The 17323-nt window shown below is 38.8% G+C and overlaps 1 protein-coding gene and 1 long non-coding RNA gene across 2 annotated transcripts in view; both read right to left on the bottom strand.

The window, feature by feature from the left end:
- Positions 1-17323, bottom strand: part of LOC129432681 (uncharacterized) — a 135856-nt gene that overhangs the window by 78041 nt on the left and 40492 nt on the right. The gene's annotated exons all lie outside the window — the stretch shown is intronic.
- Positions 1767-9218, bottom strand: btg1 (B-cell translocation gene 1, anti-proliferative). The gene is made up of 2 exons (XM_055191081.2): positions 8811-9218; positions 1767-5116 (listed from the first exon to the last, which is right to left on the bottom strand). Exons 1-2 carry the CDS (start codon positions 8953-8955, stop codon positions 4713-4715), a joined length of 549 nt encoding a protein of 182 aa, XP_055047056.1. The 5' UTR covers positions 8956-9218; the 3' UTR covers positions 1767-4712.

Below are 17323 nucleotides of genomic sequence, written 5' to 3'. Positions count from 1 at the left end.
AATATCCGGGTCAAAATGGCAGACTATTAAAGATACAAGCGAAACATCTTTAAATGGGCCCGGCCTCCATGGTGGTAAATAGATGCTTTTGTGCTTATATTGTCACACTCAACCCCTTTGGAGTCACAAGGCTGGCACACCCATATAATTTATACCCCACGTCTCTCTCCCCAACTGCTTTATAAGCACCAAGTGTATGGAAAGGCTCAAACACACAAGCATAGCCACGCAGGTCGTTTTGTAAGTCCTTTTATCAAACCCCATCTCTCTTTTCTATCTATATCCATTGAAAAGATACGCCCTCTAATTTAGCTACCAAGCAACTTACAAAAACAGAAGCACGAGGCCGTGCCAATTCAATCCACCCACTTTATTTTTCACCGGAGTCAGCATTTCGACACAGCGCTCCGTGCATGAGATCCAGTTCCCATTGCTCACAATACCATGCGTTCGACCTCGTGATCTTGCCACAAATAGCGTTATTTATACCGTAATGTGAATGCTTACTGTATACAAAAGCAAAAGTAGAAATTATTGAAGATGTGAAAGAGTGTTTGACATTGAAGAGTCAACCTGTGTAATGCTGCTTTAAACAAATCGACTGTTTATACTGCATCATACCATCAGCAAACAGCATGTGATCTGATTTTATCGTAAATGATGTCATGAAAGTGGCATCACAAAACATGCGCAACCCTCCACAAGCATGCTGACAACAAAGGCAGCATAAAAATGCAAATGAGCCAAAGTTAATCCCCTGTACTTGCAAAATGTTAAGCTAACATTGACAATTTACATTGGTAACTGTAAGTATTTATAATTAACTTAGTTAATGATAGTCAACAGTGCAGCTTTACTAGACTCGTGACTTCTACTGAAGTCCGTACAGACTTCCTTTCTTTGTCTACACACAAGAAAACATCTAATGTCTAAGTTTTAAGTTTGTCTAAAAGGCAAAATTCGATAACACAAGGCCAAATCCTAGTTAGGGTTCCCACACCTTAGTTAAGTTCAAATTCAAGGACCTTTCAAGGACTTTCCAGGTCCAATACCCTCAAATTCAAGGAATAAATGTGGGGACACATTTCAAGTCAGGGCAAGGTTACATTGCGTTACCTTTAAGATACATTGTTACAGTTCCCTTTTCCAGGGAACTCGCGCTGCATCACTGCGGTGACACATCCAGGGGTTAGTGCGAATTAATGTGTATATCAAATTCAACCAATGGTGAGGCTTAATGACAAAGACAGGGTGACGCAGAAGCCAGGAAGTATATCACTATCTGAAAAAATGCCAAAGACGGCGTTACAGGGACAATGACGCAGGAGGTATGGCAAGGGAGACGCAGCGTCTCGTTCCCTTCTCAGGGAACAACAGTTACATACGTAACCCGAGACGTTTTCATGTTTCAAACACAACTATGCAAAAAAAGCATTTTGAGTCAACATTCGCATACAGAAGATATAAGCATTTAAAGCGAACAGTTTAGCACGTGTGCTTAAAAAGTCTAGAATTTTTATGATATTATCCTACACTACACGGAATAGTTTGGAAAACTTCTTGCATAAAATAGATTCAAGCACGTTCAATGACCTGTATCTTAGTATGAATATTTTCAAAAACTTCCCAGGGCCCTTAATTTTTTCCCTAGATTCACAAACTTTCAAGGATTTCAAGGACCCGTGGGAACCCTGCCTAGTGTTAATGTTATGAACAGAAATAAACATGTAATAATTTAATAAAGAATAAGACCAGGTCCACGGGGAAACATTGCCAAGATAGGAAATCTTTTATTACAGAGAAAAAAAACTTTTCTTCCAAAATATAGAAATCTGTACAACTTCCTCACAATCAATTTACATGAACTGTACAAATTTACAGCAGTTCATCACAACATACCCAAGAAAGAAAAAAAAACAGGAACACAAGAGATGTACAGACAGAGGAAAATCACAAGATACAGGCGACTTTATCTTGGGTAGCTCAGAATTTTCTTTTTCTCGTTTTTGTTTAAATTAAAAAAAGAAAAGAAAAAAAAACAAGGAAAGTCTATCAGCACAGAGCATGGAAACTGATATATATATATATATACTTTTTACCAAAACAACTTTGGTCCTCTCCAACACTCCTAACACGAATGGCTTCACTTATGAAATATGAAATACAAAAAGGAACACGTCTACACACAGCAAAATTTCATATATTGGCACTTCCCATATGTATGGTCATGTACTCAGTCTACCGTATTTCGTACAATAACAATACATTCTACAAACGTGGAACCGAGAACTCGAATCGCTTCTGAAATGACCGACAAAGTTAAACCGAATTGAAATTCCCTTCTAGTTTTCACATCTTAACCTGCACATCCATAATAGTTTAAGAATGAATGTCTGTGGCCTGAGCTTGGCGATACATTCCAAAAGAGACTCGAAAGTCACGTAACTTCAATGTTAACCTATTAGTGCATATCGTGTGCTCTTGCCTCAAGTAGACTCTTAATTTAGACTCGAGCGATACTAAAAGTGTGTGCAAACGCATAATCTAACACAGGGTTTGGGATAGGGAGTGAAATTTGTCATTTCGGTGGAGGTGGGGTGAGGGTCAAGTCTTAAAAAAAAATTGTAGATCTAAAAGCACTCTAATTGTCTGTTCGAATTTGGTTAAGATCATCGGATTGTATTTAAACAACTTTAAAATTAAAACCCACCTAAGTTTGATCAAACAGCCGTTTGACCCGTGAATTTGGATTTGAGAAGCGTGTGCTGTGGTTTCAGCTTGTTAGATGCGCCCTCCTCCTCTCTCAAATAGCCGATAGGGGAAAACAGGAAGGAACGGCAGTGCATCGTCAACCTGGCTTTGTTACCCGTGATCCTCTTGGGTCAAATGTATGAGCACGCATATGACTGATCATCAGCACCCTGTCTCGGCAGCTTAACGGCTAAGGCAAGAGCAAGAGTCTTTCACACACACATGCTACTCATTTCATCCAATGTAAACAGATTCAGCACAAATTTCCAGAACAAATTTGAGGCCGGACAAAACCAGGAGCACCCCCGCTAATTTGTGTTTCTTCCTGTTCGACCCTGCCCTGTCTGTAAGGCTCAGTGGGTTTGGAGTGCGCTCGGTACGTGTGCTGGCTAGACTCTCCTCCGGGCTGCGGGAGGGGGCCGGAGAGGATTGTAGCTGCCCTGATATGAGGGTCCGACCCCCTCTTACGCCCAGCCGAGGGAGGGAGGTGATATGTTTTACTGCGCGCTCCTGCTTAAGACCGACACCGGTGACCCTTGGCTAGTTAGTCTGGCTGGAAAGTGCGTGCCGTTAGCTCTGCCGAGCTAAACCCTCTTTGAAGAGCGAGCACCGTGGTCAACCTCGTAGTAGCTTGACGGGTCCTGCGATTCTGTGTGCAAGTGAGGAGTTCACATCTGCCAAGGTGACTTTGTTTAGGAGGAGCGGGATTGGAAACATTGGTCTCGTAACCAGGTGTCCAGATTTGTTTTATGGAGAGAGACCAGCTTCCCATTGCATAAACGGCTTTACGATGGACATGCTGTTAACCACAGCTTGAAACTAGCCTAAGCTGGTTTGCAAATCTCTCAAGCTGGTCTGTTGGGTGGTTTTAGAGAGGTATTGGCCAATAGAGAGACCACCAGGTTGGAAGTAAGTGACCAGCAAACCATCTTAGGATAGTTTAAGCCAGATAGTAGGTTACTGGCCTTGTTAAAGTGACCAAAGCATGAATTGGGTGAATATTAGTCATAAGGATGAAACGTCACACCCGAATGAGAGAACCTGGTTTGAAATGTTTCTTCTCTCACTATTGCAACCTCATTTAAAAAGGATTAATGATAACAAAATAAGATAGTTAAAGGCGATGGAATGAAGCTGGGCCATCATCCAACACAGTCTAAATGTCAAAGTGCATTCAACGTCTTTTCTAACCAGGCAGAAAATAAAGATCACATCTGCTCCAAGTCACAAAAAACCTTTGCTACATCTTCCGTTTTGGTATGACAAATGGGCTTAAATGAATCAATTTTAGTCATTTTTTATAAATTACATTCATCCAAGTGGGAGGTCGCACCCTCAAAGAAATCTACAAGCATTAAAACCATTGCATCACAGTGCCATCGACGACTTGCGTGGGTAACCTTATGACACAGGTGTTTCAATCTGACAGTGTATGAAGAAATAAAAGGTGGGTTGAAACCGTTCTTGTCGAACTGAAGCACAGGCAGCAAACCAGACGCAGAGAACGACAAACAAGTACCGCTCTGTGGTCCACAAAAGTGAGGTTTTCAGAAAAAAGGGCGAACAGCGGCTACTCTGGTCTGGAGAAACTGACGTCAGTCCTGGGCTTCAGCTCGACATTGAACAGAAAGAGGATTCTGGGTGTATCTCCTTAACATTTTTGAGGGAGTTTGTGTTTATGTGGTAACATAAGCAGTAAAAGCGAAAGTGCAAAGTCAACATCGGTAGATGATGGTGAAACCACTCCCCATCTACGAGGGTAAGCGATGTTTCGGGTCTTCATAGCTGCCCCAGGGTCAAGCCTCTGGTAGATCCAACACAAAAATAGAACAGACAACCAAACGAGTGAAAATTAAACCTACAAGGTTTCCATCACCTGGACGATAGGACACATCCTGTTTTTTCTTCTTCCTCTTTTTTTTTGATTTCATATTATTTTAAAAATGACTGCCGTGGCCTGTTTAGCTGGACACAGTCATCATGTAGGGTTTGGCGGGGCTGGCTCGACCCATAACCATAAGTTCCTCCTTGCAGCTGATGTGACTGTCCACCATGGGGGATACCTGGCTGAGCATGGATGGTGGGTTGCTGTTTCCAGTGATGCTGCTGGCGTTTCCGTTGGTGCTGGGAAGGGACTCGTAGAGCACGCAGATGGATCCGTCCTCTCCGATTCGGTAGGACACCTCGAAAGGGTCGACCCACAACGTGAGCTCGCTGGGAAGCAGCAGATAGAGCTGCTGGATGCTCAGACCGATGCGCTGACCGGCTTGCCCAACCAGAGGGTCCATCTTGTGATTGATGCGTATGCAGCGATAACCAGAACCTTTGTTGGGACGGTCTGGGAACCAGTGGTGTTTGTATTGCTCTGCACGAGAGAGGGAGAAATAAGAGGAGATGGTTCAAATTTGGATATCAAGTTAAATGCAATACTTAATAATGAAACCATTACGCATTGTTTTAAGCCCTGTGATGTAATTAGGTGGTAGCGGGTGGTAGGGGTGTAAGACAATATCAATACATGTGAGTACCGTGATATTTTGTTTGGCAATACTATATTGATTAAAAACAAGCAATATTGATTGAGTGGTTTTGTTTGGAGTTTACATGCAGACTAATGGCATTCTTCTTATCTTTGAAATAAAACAGTGACTAGCATACGACCGCACCACTTTTTTTTTGCTATGGTTTGCATATGGTGATGTGTTCTCCGTGACAGCTTTCCTAAAATTATATCCTACCATATTCCTAAAACAGGAAGTATCCCCACGTTTTACAGTAACGCAATGTATTGCATCACATCGCACCGCAACCCATGTATCTTGATACGTATTATATTGTGAGATTCTTGCCGATGCACAGCCCTAGCGGGTAGTAGACGGGAAACTACCGTTAAACGTTATAATAAGGTAACTTACTGCTTTTTCTTTGTAATGTTGTAAAAGGTTTTTGGGCAAAACATGGTCTATTTAGTAACCATTTTTAGGAGGCATGCACACCAAAGCGTTTAAACGTGGCTGAAAACGGCAGACGGATGCCGATTGTAGGCGCTTGCCAGTTTTTTTCAGCGGAGCGTTTTGGTTGCTATGATACTTCTGCTTTGTTTATCAGTCATCGTTGAACGATGTGGCGGTTGGTTGTTGTGATTTAATTTTCCACCCCATCTTCACTGTGATTGGACGACCAAATGAAAAGTAACATTGACGAGCTGAGCGTTTCAACCAAAGTTGAACATTTTTCAACTCTCGGCACGGGGGGAAAAACACAGCGCTTTAAATTGAAAATGCTTTGGTGTGCACGCTACCTCAATTGCATATTTAACACTGTCAATGTAAATTAGTTTTACACTGATATAATGACAGAATATTGGTATTATTTTATGCTCATAAGCAAAAATCATCTAGTTTTATTTTAGAGTTTATAGTTTTGTTGATAAGTTGATAAAAGTATATTGTTTATTATATTCTGTACTAATAACCATACGTTCTAGTAAACACTAAAATAAAATGTTAAAAACGTTAATGTAAGAAACTTAATATCAAACAAACACATAGCTAACTGAAACCCTAGCTGTGACAAATCAAATATAATTTAATAACCCTTCAAAAGCAATATGACAACGTGGACTTATGTACCACTGAAACGAGAGCTGAGCATTTACGTATGATGTTTTCCACAGTAATAAAAAGACAGTTGGCAGAACACTGATAAACAGCGATTAACCATCTGTGTCCAAAGGCTACGTGACGGTGTGCAAGAGAGATGGAGAGAGAGAGAGAGAAAGGGCTTTTTGATTGCACAAGACCTTTTTGGCCCGAGCGTCACAAAGTCTTGAAACGACGGCTTTATACAAAAAGAGCAAAAGGCTAAAGTCCTAGCAGAGCAGCTGGAGTGACCCTCCTCTTAAAGACACGGTGTCCTATTTACACAACCTAAATTTATCCAGTATCTCATAGCTGGTGAGCTGTTTATTGATTGGGATTAATGTTCAACATTTTAGATCTAAATGATGTTTTAGGCCTCTGACCTAATTCATTTCAATATAGGATGCGTGCCGTGTTTATCCAGACAAATGTGTGCTTAAATAGTTATATATTACACCTTACAGAAAAGACATTGCGTGAATGACGTCTTGTTTTGCGTATTGGGTGGCAGGTGGAGAATAGAAGATGGAGGGATGGCTCTGAAATAGGCCAGGCCCCCGTAGGCCACCTGTAGACCTTGGTTGGGAAAAGCTTCCTGCCTGCATTCGGTGACGTGATGTCCCATTCTAATCAATGCCCAAGGATCACAAAGATCAAGGCTGATAACAGCAACAACAAACCTGGACAATGCCCCAGGAAGCAAAAAAATGCTTTAACAAAAATTTTGTGACCAATTTGTCAACAACGTTTGGCTTGTGATAGGTTGGTTACGGAGTCTATTGGTAACTATTTATTTATTAAGTCTATTTATTTGTGAAATTTTAAAGTTATGGTTTGCCTTATGGTGGGGAATTAGGACAGGGCTTTGATGAACTTCTATTAAGGTGCTATAAATCTTACACAACACCTGTGTTTTTAATCTGGTAATCCAGATCACCATCCTTAAAATTCCCTCTGTCCCTTTGTGTGGAGACGCAACTAACCCATTTAAAAAAAGTTTGTTTAATTTGTACCTCTTTTTGTTTATTGTGTGAATGTATGTTGAGAGAAAAAGAATGAAATTGGAGATAAGACTAAAACTAGTCTCTGTTCCCTGGGCAGCCATTTTGTTTGACTGGGGCCACAACTCTATTTGTTTACAAACAACATTTAGTCTCTGTCTGTGCCTAATAGAATTAAAGAAGCTTTATAAATATAAGTAATAATAACATGAAATAAGATGTTATGTATTTAACATCACATTGGTTTGTTTTAGATAATATTTAGAGCAGATTTACAGTTTTTCTTTTTGCATAAAAGTCAAATCTGTTTATTTGTGCATTGTCAAATTTTCACTTGTATTATCATTGGCTTACAATAACAAACTAAAACCGATAATGCTCCAAAATACATAAAATTCAGACCAATTAAGCATATTTCTTCTCGGTTTTTTTTCTTTGTCTTTCAAACAAAGAGCAACATAAATTAATTAATAAATTAATGAAAATTATTATTTAAAGAGTCATAAAAAAGATTAAACAATTACATATATGTATTTTAATAAACTGTAAAAAATTTGCTGTAATTATGGAGCTGGTTGCCAGTAACTTACTGTAGAAGATAAAGACTAAAAATGTTTCATGTTCATTTAACTTTGAACAAACTGTTGCCAGTAAATAACATAAATGTAAAATCTACAGTAAATTACTGGCAGCTAGTTGCCAGTAATACCCAGTAGTACTGTAATTTCTACAGATTTGTTTACAGTGTACGGTATATTTATGATATTTATTTTAATCATGGAATCTTTCTAAACAAATATACAGTTTCTATAATATGATTTTAACAAATATTCGGTTATATTAAGAATATAATAATGTCATAAAAACAAACCTAAAACTCTAAAATATGTTTAATTCGATCTTAAATTCGGACATAATTCGAATAATAATTCCGATTATTGTCCGTTTAACTTATTCCGGTTATTTTAAATAGATTATTTCGATGTATTTACGTGTTAGTGACAATGAAACACGGGCAGTGTGTGCGTTATAGACGCTATATTCAGCGCGCAAACAACAAGCCCACATACACAGAGTCTTCCTGTGCATTACGTAATTTACAGCCTACATCGTCTCTAAAGACCATTTTTTTCATACTACACAATGAATCGTTAACACAAAACTTACATATGTTTATAACTATGTAACTACATGAAAACATAGCCTCTACTCTTATTTTTTATATCCTTTATTTTGGTTTCGGCTGCGCCTTTACGTTTGTGCGCAACCCGTTCGTGCGCTTCCGCCTATGTGGCCAAGCACATAAAATACTCGAAAAACAAAGAGATCAACGTTTTCCCACATCTTTCCCCAACAAAAACACATATAGAAAGATTTTCAATACAATCAAATCAATAACATTGGTAATGTAATTTACCTGCAAGGATATCCTGTAGGGTTTGGCTGAACGTCTGGAGCTGCCTGTCGTTTACATGTCCTTTAATCCGCAGAAATCTCGACAGAAATCCGACGGCGGCGCTTATTTCTGGTTTCATCGTTGTCCGAGCACAGAGGGTATGCATTGAGAGAATCCGTGAGCGTTTTCTCGCCGCTGTACTGCCAATGCGCTTTTGTTTCTGTGCGCAAAATGGTCCTTGTTTTTCGCGTGTTTTATTTCTCGGATGCCTATGCTGAGCATTTATTTGTCGAGCGGGGGAAAACGCGCAAAGTACGTGTTCCTGGTACAGTGCTGTGGGCTCTTGTTTTCCCCAAAAATACGAGAGGGCTTCAGCCACGGCGCGAACCCGCACTCCGTCACGATCCTCCAACAGTGTAGACCGTAATGAAAGCAAACGGGGTTTATGTAATGCCCCCGCCGCAACAAGTAGCAACAGCAACAAAAAACAGCCAATCGGGACGCAAGTACTAGGTGACGTATACGCGGAGGAGTGGGCTCGCTGCGTCACTACTCTAGAAATAAACAGAGCATGTGAAAAAAGGGCTGGGTGAAGGATTTTAACCCGTTCTTCAGAATTATGGCCTGTTCAGATGAAGGACAATAATCAAAACTACCCGCATGAAAAAACGTATTTACTACAGTAAACTCGCTGTAGTATAAGGCTACTACAAGTATATTACAGTGTAGTAATGTATGACAAGACAGTATTTACTATAGTAAGATATAAAAGCACTATAGTAGGCTAAGAATTTTACTACGGTTTACTTTAGTAAATAATACAGTATATAGTATTCTTTCATGTGTGTATAAAGGTTACACCACATCTGCAACAACAGAGAAACACAACAGTTTATTTGGCTAAGCTTTGTGTTAGCATCGCACAGATTCAAGGGGTTCGAATCTCAGGGAACACAAATACTGAAAAAATAAAATGTATACCTTGAAAGCACTATAAGTTATGGATTTCATTTCATATTTCATTGCTTACAAAAAAACGTTATTTTGCATATTTGGTATAATACAATGTGTTCGCGTGGTTTATGGTTAAAAAAAACACACATTATTATTACGCTCTGATTTTGTCCCTGATTGGCCAGCTAATCTGTACTTTGTGATTGGCCTGAAGACCTCTGCATCAGCCGGAAATATGACGCTCTTTACCATGTTTGAAAGATTGGCCCACAATGCAATGCTGACAGGAGTTAATTTGCAAGCTGTGAGTCAAAACGGGAGGAATTATGATAATGACCGTTGTATCCACGTCAACAGGCCCTGGAAGTAAACGAAGTAAAAGATTTATATTGAAGTCGATAATTTGCGACATCGTTTACTTTGGGCTTTGTACCTTTTGCATATCGTTAACATGTACTAATACACACTTAAACACCAAAGGAAATGTAAAATCGTGAATCGGACCACAGTTGCGCTTTAATTTCACATATTTCAACTTTGAAAATGCACTTAATAAACAATGTTTTTGTCTGTTGTTGTGAATGGATGCTACTAGAATTATTTTTAAAGTTAACGTTCCTGGTGTGAATGGGCTCTTATCCAAAGTCCCAATTACAATGCTTTGAATTGTTACAAAATTGATCGAGCCAGACAGCTCACACCATCATTACAAAAGCATTTAAATGTACTTCCATATTTTGTTGCACTTCTGCAGTGACATTTGGAATTCCCCTTTCACTTCAAGGGGACGACCCAAACACTGCTGTGGTATTCTATAGCTAGTATCATTATTAAGTAACAAATGTACACAAAACGCTTGATTTTGATTGGCCAATCACAGCATTCCAAGGTTCGTGCTTTTCAGCTAACAACCGCTCAAAACTTATAACATACGGCTGTAAATCATTTTGACAGATATGGTTTAATATTACACAAAAAATAAATATAAATATGTCTTTTTATAACATATATGGCATTATATTTACAAATGATTAAACCAAATAGGGCGTTCGTGACATTTGAACGTCTTATCTTAAAAGTTTTTCTCACGGAAGGTCTGCATTTGTTAAAAATAAGCAAATAAAATATTTCAAAACAACATTTAATGCTCCTTATCTTACTTATGAAGTAAATATCCATGTAATAAGTGGGATAATTTAACAGGCAACAGGTTGTTATTGCGAAATAAGCCCCATCTGTGTAATACACTAAAAGATTACTAAATGTAGGTGTTTTATGAAAATGTAACTTTAACAGACTCGTACAGCATATTACACTGACTAGATACTGATTTATGCTCAGTTAAAAGAACAGTCATGGGTAAGAAGTAATGTATAAGCAGCAGGTTGTTATCGCAAAAATTAGCCCCGAGACAATGATAGAAAATACTTTATCTTCGAAAGAGTAAAATGATCTAGAAAAAGTAACTAGGTTTGGTGTTTGGTGTTGGGACGATAAATCGTCCGATAATGCTTGCTATGCTTCTCAATGAATTACGGTAAAATGCCGCTACATCCAAAAGCCAGAGGGCCACCATACTTACTCATGTAACTACTCATGTAAGAGTCTTTAAATAGGGAAAACATTGAAGTGTTTGGTGGCTTCGAAATTCATCCTTTGGAGCCATAGGAATGAATGAGGCTAGGCTAAATGCTAACACATTCACGAGGCGCTGTACAAAGATTAAAAGTGCATGCATCGAAAAAAGATAGGAATGTATTAATTTGTCTAAGTTGAGGTAAGAACATAATAAAACATTGAAAAACATTTTCCTTGTTTTCCTTTAAATGTACGTTATAAACGACTCAGACTCGTAATGATTTTAGATTGACAGACTTCCTACTGATCAAAGACCCGTAGTACCTGCACAAGCTGCGCATAAAAAAGAATTGTAGTCTTGCGATTCAGAATCAATTTCAGACAGTTTGGATGGCTGTATGTTGCTATGTATTTACCAACCAAAAAGATAAACTTCAGGAAGGCGTTTCCAAAGTTCTCTTAGTACAAAACATTCTGACCTAATTTTGTTGCTTTTTCTGTGTTGTGGCCAATTACCTCTGAACTACCGAATGCTGACTCAAGGTTTGAGCTGACCTGCATGGATGCCTATCATTAGTTACACTGACAACAGGGTTGCTCCAAGACCGGCTAATGTCAGCATTCAAAAAATGATTTTTCATTTTGCATTTATTAAAATGGTGCACTTCACGAGCATATCAGCAAAAGTAGTAAGAATTACATTTTCAATACTGTTAAACGTATTCATCATGAATCAGAACATTACTATGTCTGTCCATTCTCCACCCACCAGCATGTGGGACCTCAAATGGCTGAGAGAAATGTATTCCTTTAACATCACTGTGATCTGCTTTTCCAATTCTTTGGCAGACCCTCATGATTAGGGGGTCCTGATTCTAGATCAGGCTACTTTGAAACATGCACAGTGCTATACTTAGTCTCCCACAGCCCATGATACATCAAAAGTGCAGTAACACTGATACCCCATATTAACAACCCCAATTACTGACCATTACTGGAATACAGATCCCACATAGCCAAGAATAATGACCTCAATAATGTTTATGTGTTCAGCAGACACTTTTATCCCAAGTGCAGTCAAGGTCCTATACATTTAATCAACTAATGTGCTCTTTGGGAATCAAACCTATGACCTTAGAGTTGCAAGCGCCTTGCTAACATTGAGTTTAAGGACGAAAGTGTGAAAGGAAGGCAGAAGAAAGAGAAATTAGAGATTGGGTATATGATATTCAAGTCTGAGCTGCCATCTAATTTTTCCCTATGAAAGCCAAGACGACACTGCACGGTGAATGAGGCTATGTAATATAATACCAATAATGCAGATTCACTACTGTCTGAGCCACGTGCAGTGACTCAAGAAGTTTCATTACTCACTTATGTCTTTTAACCTCATACGACCTCCCTTAGGAGCATACTGTCTTCATCCGCCGATCCTGACGCAAACTTTTCCTTAGACATGGCTGACGATGCGAGTAAATACAAGATAGAGGGGGGCGTAGAGAAACTAAGATGTGCTTACAAGGACAGTTACTGTATATCTGCCATCTGTCCTTAACATCTTCAAACATGTTTTTAGGTGTGGTGATGGATGATTGATCGAACCAGCCTTTTTCTTTGTTAAAGGGGACATTTCACAAGACTTTGTTAAGTTGTAAAATAAACCTTTGGTGTCCCCAGTGCACGTATGTCAAGTTTTAGCTCAAAATACCATATAGATAATTTAGTATTACATTTGGCACATTTTGGGTGTGTCAACTTATAAAATGTTATAAAAACATTCTGGACAGTATTTCTGCTGTAAATACTGTGTATCAGCTATGGGTCTTTGTAAACGCCAATAATGTGAGCTCTGTTCATTTTTTGCAAGTCTCTTAGGTAATAAAATGTCAGTAAAAACGTTAAATGTACAGCATAAATAAAGCTTACTGTAACACTGCCACTTTGCTGTAAACTACGTAGAGTCATACAGGGGAAAACTATAGTACAGCTTAAGTGTGGGGTTTTATTATAGTTCTTTATGATAATCGTATGTTTTTGTACGATTCACTTTGTACGAATTAGCCAACTTATAAAATACGTACGAATTCTGATCGCAAAATCATCCTGTCAATACTCTGTATCTGCTATGTGTCTTTGTAAACGCCAATAACGTGAGCTCTGTGCTTTTTTGCAAGTCTCTTGGGTAATAAAATGTCTGTAAAAATGTTAAACGTAAATTTACAGCATAAAGCTTACTGTAACACTGCCACTTTGCAGTAAAGTATGTCGAGTCATAAAGGGGAAAGCTACTACAGCTTAGGGACTTTATGTAGTCAGTGTTGACTATGGCTTATGAACAAACCGTTATTCGAAAAAGGAAAAATGTCCTACAGATTTTGAGAACTACTGGTCCAAATAAAACCCTCCATGACTCATTCTTCTCGTCCTTATTCAGTAAGCATGGGAGTGCTCTTTCTAACGGTTGGAAGTGAAACCCCTAACTGTGTGGTTTGGCTGTTAGTTATATACACACACACACGCAGGACATTCCAATGGAAATTCAACCTTCTGTTCAGCTCAACATCCTTCGCACACTTCCCATTCATTTCCCTAAAAACAGTTTAACAGAACACCAATGTATAAAAAGTGACATTCATGGACGAATATCTCTCTTTCAGACTGCTTTAAATGTGTATTATGTCTTGATAAACTTCACAGTGAATTGAAGCAATCTTTCAGGCCTCATGTCTATATTTAGGGATGCTTATCTACCCATGTTCTGCCTGTATCTGTCCATATCTCTCCCAGTCGCCAGGCTGGTATGATTTTATTTTTAGAGGTGAGAGAGAAGAGGAGCCCTTTCCAAAATATCTCTACCACAGGCTACTCAGTGTTGTTAAAAAGGCCAGGATAAGCTGACAGGGACCAGACAACACTTAGCACAGCCAACCTAACTGCATGAAGAGATAAAGACAGTGCTGGTATTGTATCAGATTCAGGTCTTTTCGGCGGTCTTCAACCATAGGCTGAAAGTAACATGACATTGAGAAGAACCGCACACTTGGTCAAATTTACTTATGGGCTCATAGCAGAAGTTTGGCTAGAGGTATATCTTGGGTTCAAATTCCACTCCAGCATACTTTATGTTTTAAATAAACCAAGAAAAATGTGCTCTAATCTATAAACGGTCAATAATAAATATATATATAAAAGGAGTTTATTTACACAACAGTTCATAACAAAGATAAGCATGGTGACAAAAATGTATGAACAATATAAGGGCACATATTATGCAAAATCCACGTTTGGACATAAATGTATGTTGACAGCGTATGAACACAACTACCCTACAATAAAAAAAATCCACTAAATCTCTATTAAACCACAGCAGACTCATTAGACATGCTGTTTTGATTCTCTTGTTAATATGATGTCACACTGACAAACCCCGCCCACAGCCACTGAGTGGTTATTTTGACCCAAAAGCTTTTGTAAATATGTTTGTTAGCACGTTGTAGCGCTAATGCAACTAAATATACTATTTTCTTAGACTGTATTCACAAAAATCTGATCTATTTTTAACCAAAAGCGCTCACTGTCTATTGGTAAGACAGTAAAGAGCTGTAGCTCATTTGCATTTAAAGGTACAGACATGAAAACAGCAAAAAAAATGATTTTATTTAATTTTTAATTATTTTGATCTGAAATATTTTAGGCACACCTGTGATGTATATTACATCTTGTAAAAATGGGAAGAATATGTGCCCTTTAAAGATCATGTTCTTTCTGATACTATTTTTTTTAACCCTAGTTAGTGTGTAATGTTGCTATAATAGCATAAATAATACCTATAAAATGATAAAGCTCAAAGTTCACTCCCAGGCTATATATTTTCTTTAAAGCTCACGTAACACACGCTGTTTCTGCATTTCTGATATCAATCTGGAGTACCTATAGAGTAGTATGACATCCTTTATATCTCTGAAGAGTCTTTAGTTTAATCAGATTTATAAAAGAAATATTAGCTTTAACGAATCTTTCCGATAACGTACGAAAAAATGAAGAAGGAGGAGTTATAACACGGGAGGAGCGAGTACGAGTCATGCAACACTATACAACACTTATAACGTATGATTCACTACATGTTTGTGTCATTTATATAATATACACGCGCCTATTTCCAACATAAGACAGAAGTCTTACTTACCACGTGTAACTCGTCATGACCCGGTTCTGAAAATCCACCGCATCAAACACACACGCAAAACTCCACTGCTACCCCGGATAATAAACTATATCCATTGTTTCCATGAGGCTGGATGTCTTCTCCTTACATCCAAAAACACACTTCTTGTTGTGCCATTGTTGACTTTTGAAATTAAACAAAGCTGAGTGGCGTGATAAGCTGTTAGCAAGCTCTAGCGTCTCCCGCTGACTGACGGCTGGGCGGGGTTTTCCGGGGGAAGTTTTCCGGCGGAAGCCCATATAAAGAAGTGATACGTATCGAAAACCCCTGAAACGTCAGTTAGAACCGTAATCGAAAAAAATTAGCCGAAACTTGTACGAACCCTGGCGAAGTGCATTCGGCACAGAAATACTCTGAAACACGCCCAACTGCATTTTTGACACTTTGCCTACATTTAGCATGAGGAAACAACTCTATAACTGTGTTAATAAGTCAGAATGCTTGAAATACCATTAAACCCCCCCTTTAACAATTCACCTTTAAGGCCTACAACGAACGGCCGGTTTGGACTACAGCCCTCTACTTCCTGTTTTAATGACGTCACTAGAACAGTTTTTTGACTAAATTCCGCCCACAGGAATATGTCAGTCGCCAGCTAAGCTAATGGCAAGCTAAGCTGCTATCGAATCACAACACACTAAACCAGGGGTCTCCAACCTTTTTATGAGCAAGGGCTACCACAATGGATAAAACAATCTGGAGGGCTACTTTTTGATATAGTCTACTTAAAACTCTTTTGTTTTACTTGTTTATTTGATTTTATTTGACTTGTTTATATGTTTTAGTATTGTTTAAAATTTTAACATACGTAAACCAAGCCAAGCTAATATAAAAAAATATGTAATTAATAAATATTACAGTTGAGACTATTAATAGAATGTGCTTTGGAGGGCACCTCACAGACTCTGTGGGGGCTACCTGGTGCCCGCGGGCACCACGTTGGTGACCCCTGCACTAAACAAACTACACAATCAGAACTCGATACATATTTCTGAAGGAGGAACTTCATAGAACAAGGAAGACATCAGCCCGTTTTGAGGACAGTGAAAACAGCGCTATACAGATAAGTCAATTGGGTGAAAAATACCAATTTTTTTTCACGTGAAACATGAACACATGTTATATTGTGCACTGTAAACACAATCAAAGCTTCAAAAACACAGAAAGAATGGGACCTTGATTTATTCACACCTAAAACTAAATTTAATAGATTTTTTTACTTCTGATATAGGCAATTCCACCAAATTTTATCAACATTTTCTTATCTTTGGACATCCCGTCCCTGCACTATACAGCAACAACAGCATAGCTTTGATCTGGGACCTCGAAAGAGTAAACAAAATTTATTCAAGGCAACACAGACAGAAACAAACAGACATGAGCAGCCGAGGGAATACGAGAAACATTGGGAATGAATCCGAGCTGTATTTGAGTTACTTTCCTTAAAATAAGCCTGCGGAGACCGATCCAGATCACTTAGGTAATGGAACATGTGATGCGCCTCTATCAAGGGCGGAATGTTTACAGGGCTTATCAGCTGTTTCATAAATATGCTATGGATGTTATTTTGATCTCTTTGGTTATCGCAAAACGCATCACCAAATCCTAGTATCAAAACACGTACAACCTTGTTCGGCCGCCCTGTGTGCGTGCGTCTACGTCCTTGCGATTTTGCCAAGGACCGTGTGTTTCTTCACGAGTCTGTGTGTATGTGTGCAGGCACGTTCCAAGAGCTAATATGGATGTCTTCCAGTTTTTCCTCTCAGCTGTGGCACGC

Source organism: Misgurnus anguillicaudatus, chromosome 1 (genome assembly GCF_027580225.2).
Source record: "Misgurnus anguillicaudatus chromosome 1, ASM2758022v2, whole genome shotgun sequence".
In the NCBI taxonomy this organism is placed as follows: domain Eukaryota; kingdom Metazoa; phylum Chordata; class Actinopteri; order Cypriniformes; family Cobitidae; genus Misgurnus; species Misgurnus anguillicaudatus.
Note: the sequence above shows the minus strand (reverse complement) of the source record. Positions and strands in the feature narration are given on the sequence as shown.

Excerpts from the sequence above, each read along its gene's own strand:
- btg1 (XM_055191081.2), bottom strand. The coding sequence starts at position 8,955 with ATGCATACCCTCTGTGCTCGGACAACGATGAAACCAGAAATAAGCGCC. Across the intron at positions 5,117-8,810 it reads CCTACAGGATATCCTTGCAG|AGCAATACAAACACCACTGG; the intron begins GTAAATTACATT and ends TCTCTCGTGCAG.